At 46.5% G+C, this 5,815-nt stretch overlaps 1 protein-coding gene across 1 annotated transcript; it reads right to left on the minus strand.

The window, feature by feature from the left end:
• Positions 1-259: 259 nt before the first annotated feature.
• Positions 260-493, minus strand: LOC105716189 (short transmembrane mitochondrial protein 1). Its single transcript, XM_012450768.2, has one exon. The coding sequence runs from the start codon at positions 491-493 to the stop codon at positions 260-262; it is 234 nt and encodes a 77-aa protein (XP_012306191.2).
• Positions 494-5,815: the final 5,322 nt, after the last annotated feature.

Genomic DNA, 5,815 nt, shown 5'->3' on the forward strand with positions numbered 1-5,815 from the left:
TAGCACCATAATTCCAGTCTTAGAACCTCCCACGCAGCTGGAAAAGGACATAGCAAGAGGTGAGATACTGAAAACATAATGGTAGTTCTCAACTTGGGGCCCCATTTTGCTTCTTCTAAAGCAAAAAACACACAGGGTCTAGCAAAGAAGAAAATCATGGAGGCTGGAGATGAAAACAAAAGCCTCTGGTTGAGAAGCTAAAGGAGGCCCTCAAGAGTGGTGGAATCAGGGTATCCAGAAGGCAGTGCTGGAGTCGGCCTCATGCACTAGGGGGTTTCTTTCTTCCTGACATCAAGTCCTTTTTAATTTCTTTGAGTTTTTTAGCCAGGTTTGGTTCATCATAGTTCTGAGCCAGATACATTCCAGCCACGCTGGCAAAACTGAACCCAGGTAGGAACTGGAGCACGATGATCAGCAGGGAGGGGAGGAAGGCATGAAGGGTGGCTGCAGCTCTGCAGGCTGGTCTGAGCCACCGGTCGATAAGTCTGAACATGTTTACACCTGTGCAGCTATTACTACAATCAATATGATAGACATTTTCAGCACTCCCAACCGTTTTCTTTGTAATCCATTCCTCCTTCCTTACACCCCAATCCTCAGGCAACCACTAATTTGCTTTCTGTCAACATAGATTCCTTTACATTTTCTAGAATCTTATATAAATCAAATTATACAGTATAAACTGTCTTTTGTCTGGATTTTTTCACTCAACATAATTATTGTGAGGTTTATTCATGTTGCTGCATGTACCAATAGTGAATTCCTTTTCATTGCTGAATACTACTCCATTGCATGGATATACCACAATATCTTTATCCATTCACTTATTGGTACACATGTGGCTTGTTTCTAGCTTTGGGCTATTATAAATGAAGTTGCTATAAACATTTGTGTACAAATCTTTGTATGGACATGTTTTAATTTCCATTGGGTAAATATCTAGAAGTAGAACGTCTGGATCATATAATAGATACATGTTATATCTTTTCAAGGAACTGCCAAACTGTTATCCAAATTGGTTTTCTATTCAGTATCAGCAACATAATTGCTTCACCTCCTTGCTGACACCTGGTATGGTCAGTTTGGGTTTAGTTTTGTTTCATTTTGTTTTTCAGCTATTCTAATGGATGCAGTAGTGGTACTTCATTGTGGTTTCAATCTGCATTTCCCTGATGCTGAGCATCTTTTCATGTGCTTATCAGCCATTCATATATACATGTCATCAGGGAAATGGAAATTAATAATTTACGTATGTATATAAAAATATTTTGGTGAAATGTCTGTATAAATCTTAGCATCTCTGAAACTGAGACACATCTTACAATCGATGGATTGTTATAGCTAAACTGGCAAGGACTGCTTTTCCTTCTGTGGTATGACATAAAGTATGGTATACCTTACAATGGATGGAGATTTAGATTTATGAAATACATAAAGTCACTTGCCTTGGGTCACACAGTGATGGAAGACAGAGGGTCAAATTCTGAACCTGTGCTTTTTTTTTTTATTTTTTGAGATGGAATCTTGCTCTGTCACCCAGGCTGGAGTGCAGTGGCACAATCTCAGCTCACTGCAACCTCCACCTCCTGGGTTCAAGTGATTCTTGTGCCTCAGCCTCCCAAGTAGCTGGGATTACAGGCACATGCCACAAAGGCCGGCTAATTTTTGTATTTTTAGTAGAGATGGGGTTTCACCATGTTGGCCAGGCTAGTCTTGAACCCCTGACCTCAAGTGATCCTCCTACCTCAGCCTCCCAAAATGCTGGGATTACAGGCATGAACCACTGAGCCTGGCTGAACCTATGCCTTTAAATGTCATGTTATCCTGCATGGTTAGAAGAATCAGGACTGAGTGTGTGGTCAGTGAAGAAAACTGCACTTCTGTGCTCTAAGTGCTATGTCAGAGAGCTCTGGAATGTCCAGGCTCCAGACTTCCAGGCCTCAGCTGGCCTTGGTACTCCTCTGCACAGCAGATGTCTTCACTATGAGCCTTCAACTAGCAGGACTTACCAAGAGCAACTATGTGCTAGGCTGCGGTGTGGAGCAGACAGGATGCAGTCTCTGGCCTGTAGGACTCAGAGCCCAGAAAGGGAGATAACAGAGACCCAGAGGACAGACACTTAGCAGAGGCTGGGAATGCTCCAGTGAGGGAAGAATGGCCGCAGGCCTGAGCAGTCCTCTAGTGCTTTGTGTCCAAGATAAAGAAGTCAAAGTGGTATGGTGCAGAGGTTCCAGGCTTTTTAAGCCCTAAGGTTCAATCCTGGCTCCAGCCCTTACGAGCTGTGTGACCTCAGGCATGTGGCTTAACCATCTGAGCCTCATTTTCTCCATCTGTAAAATAGTGGGCAAATTACGCTATCGGGGGTATTTTTATTCTCACTTAACGGATGAGAAAACAGACTTAGAGAGGAATAAATAGGAAAATGTATCTAATCTAGGTACAATGGTTCATGCCTGTAATTCCAGCATTTTGGGAGGCTGAGGTGGATGGATCATGAGGTCAGAAGTTCAAGATCAGCCTGGCCAAGATGGTGAAACCCCATCTCTACTAAAAATTCAAATATTAGCCAGGCTCAGTGGCATGCGCCTGTAGTCCCAGCTACTCAGGGAGTCTGAGGCAGGAGAATTGCTTGAACCTGGGAGGTGGAGGCTGCAGTGAGCCAAGATCTCACCATTACACTCCAGCCTGGGAGACAGAGTGAGACTCCATCTCAAAACAAAACAAAACAAAATGTATCAATGTATCTAGAGCACTTGGCTCAAACACAGGGTCCTTGGGCTTTAAAGGATAGCTACGAATCGGATTGGCAGGGAGGAAGAATGAGAGGATCCCAAGAAGGAAACCTGTGTGATCCAAGACAAGGAGTGTGGACGGAGGGGAGGTGCCAAGGTGGGAAGAGTCTGCTGGAGTAGTGATTCCAGGGCATCCTCCTCTAAAAGGCCTTTGTAGGGGCCTCCAGGGGCAGCTCCTGAATCCTGCCCAGTGTCCTGTGTTGGGCCAAGAGCCGAGCAACTGGAGCTGCATGGGATAAGGAGGCCCAGAGGGCCAGACACTCCAAGCCAGACCCTGAAACTGACCTTGGTCTCAGCAGGTGTCATGGCCGTGACGATGCTTGGCCCTCCAGGGTGGCATGGTGGGGATCCCTGCTGATGGGACTGCCCAAAAGACAGTGGCCCAGAGGTCCCAACATGCCTATTCAGGTCCTGGCTAGTCCCCAGCCCGCTGTGGTTCCCATGGCTAGCCATTTCAACACTCTGTGGCTCAGTTTCCCCATATCTCAAATGGGAATGTGAAAACATGGCAGGCCTGCCTGCCTGCCCAACCCACAGAGCTGTAGTGGGGATTGAATGAGCTGCTGAAAGCATGCAAATGGGCTTCGAAAGCTAGATGTTAGGCTGATGCGAATCCAGCACAGTCCAGGGAATCACAGAGCTGTGAACTGTCATACCTGGTGGGGACCCTAAAGAGACTTTACTGTGACACTGGCATTTTCCTGATGAAGAAATTGAAGCCAAGAGATCTGAAATAGCTCACCTAGTGTCACACAGCTAGTAAGCCGGGATTCAACTCTCAGTCTGACTAACGTAAGCCGGCTCTCACCTCTCTACCTCACAGACCTGCGATCTCTGGGGTCCTTGGCACAAAGCAAAGTGAAAAATAAAATCAAGAGCCAAGACATTCTCTCTCTCTCTTTTTTTTAAATTATACTTTAAGTTTTGGGGTACATGTGCAGAACGTGCAGGTTTGTTACACAGGTATACACGTGCCATGGTGGTTGGCTGCATCCATCAACCCGTCATCTACATTAGGTGTTTTCTCCTAATGCTATCCCTCCCCCATGGTCTCTCTTAAGAGACCTGGGAAGCTGCTGATTTCAGTACAAAGCTTGGAGGTGTTTGAAAATGCCTGGTCTCTTCAGACACAATTATGGGGCCTCCCCCAGAAGCCTTCGGATTTTTTCTGAAGTTGCTGCTCAAATCCTTCTTACCTTATCTGTAACGTGGGCATAGAACACCTCAGGGGTTTGCATGGGCTGCCATATTGGTCAACCTTCTCCACAGGGCCAGGCACAGTGGCTCACGCCTATAATGCCAGCCCTTTGGAAGGCAAAGGTGGGAGGATCACTTGATAGGAGTTTGAGACCAGCCTCTGCAACATAGCAAGACCCCCTTTCTAAAAAAAAAAAAAAATTTAATTAGTTGAGTATGGCGGTGCACAACTATAGTCCCAACTACTCGAGGGGCTGAGGTGGAAGGATCGCTTGAGCCCGGGGAATCTGAGGTTACTATGAGCTATGATCAGCCTGGGTGACAGAGTAAGACCCTATCTCTAAAAAATAGAACAAAAAATAAAGCCAAGCACAGTGGCTTAAGCATATAATCCCAGCACTTTGGGAGTCCAAGGCAGGCGGATCACTTGAGGTCAGGAGTTTGAGACTAGCCTGGACGATATGGTGAAACCCTGTCTCTACTAAAAATACAAAAAAAATCAGCTGGGTGTAGTAGCACATGCCACTTGGGAGTCTGAGGCAGGAGAATTGCTTGAACCCAGAGGCAGAGGTTGCAGTGAGCCAAGATTGCACCACTGCACTCCAGCCTGGGCAACAGAGCAAGACTCCATTTCAATAATAATAATAATAATAACAACTTTCTTCATAGGATGGGCAATGATAGACATGAAAGTGCTTTAGAAAGAAAAAACAATCATTGCTTACACAAAGCAACACAGGGTCTATTCCTGTGATGTAATGGCTGCAAGTGTAGGCCGCCCTTGGGAGATTGCAATGTTGATGAGCAAAGGGAAGAGCTTAAACACAACCACAGGAGATGCAGCGGCTGAAGAACCTGGAACCTGGGTGGCTCGGACATTCACAAGCTCTTAGAGACTCCGAGCCACTTAGCATCAGCTTCGCAGAGTCTTTTTAGTTAAGGAAAACTGATGGACATTAATGTACAGATTCTTGACAGCTTTTGCCAAAGGAAAAACAGCTGTTTCTAGGACATTTCCCACCATTTTCTCCTGTCCCAAGACCTCCTTCTCATCAGTGCCTGGTGCTGTTTTTCTTCTCCTTCTTCTCCTCCTTCTTTTTCTTGGGGGTTGGGGGATGGCAAAGTCTCCAGTACAGGCAGCACAGAGGAGAATTTCACAGACTCAGCACATTCCCATCCCACTTCTCAAAAATTCGGGTGCCTGATTTTCCCTTGTGACGTGCATCTTAATGGTGAGCACGAGGTACAGTGAGTGGTTTTGAAGGCAGGTTCCTTATCACGGAGCATTATCTGCACCATCAAAGTACACTTGAAGAAAAAAGCAGTTTCAACATCAAACCTGAAGGTTTGACTGTTAAAAGGAAGAGCCAGGACAAAGCGACCACAGCTTTTATCACAAATTCACGAGGGCGGCATGCGGTGGGAATACTACATTTTGGGCCTGTTGCTGAGAATGCCTCCACGGCCTTTGAACAAAAAACAAACCATGCTATGGAAATTGCCGGTAATTGTCTTTACCTACGGTTTCAGAGGGCGCACACCAGGCCTTGCGGTTGTGGGCGCCGTTTCATGCTGGGGTTTGCATCCCTCCTCTGTTTGGCATAAAGAGAGTGGAACAGATCAGGGCCTCAGATCTGTGTGCACCTGCGGTCGCTGCAGAAAGGGGAGGTGGATTGCCGAGATAAGGCAACAATGGAAAGTTTCTCACCTGAAAGGTCCGGGGAAGAGCCAGGAGGCCTGTGTGCAGGGGAGACTCATCTGCCCCGGAAAAATAGTGACTGGAGAGGAAGCCAGCCCCGCAGCCCAGCCCCCTCCACCAAGGAACC

This window comes from Aotus nancymaae, unplaced genomic scaffold (assembly GCF_030222135.1).
Source record: "Aotus nancymaae isolate 86718 unplaced genomic scaffold, 86718_ANA_hifiasm-v0.15.2.pri h1tg000064l_1, whole genome shotgun sequence".
Classification (NCBI taxonomy): Eukaryota; Metazoa; Chordata; class Mammalia; order Primates; family Aotidae; genus Aotus; species Aotus nancymaae.

Bases quoted from the DNA above. Each gene is read 5' to 3' on its own strand.
- LOC105716189 (XM_012450768.2), bottom strand. From the start codon at position 493: ATGTTCAGACTTATCGACCGGTGGCTCAGACCAGCCTGCAGAGCTGCA.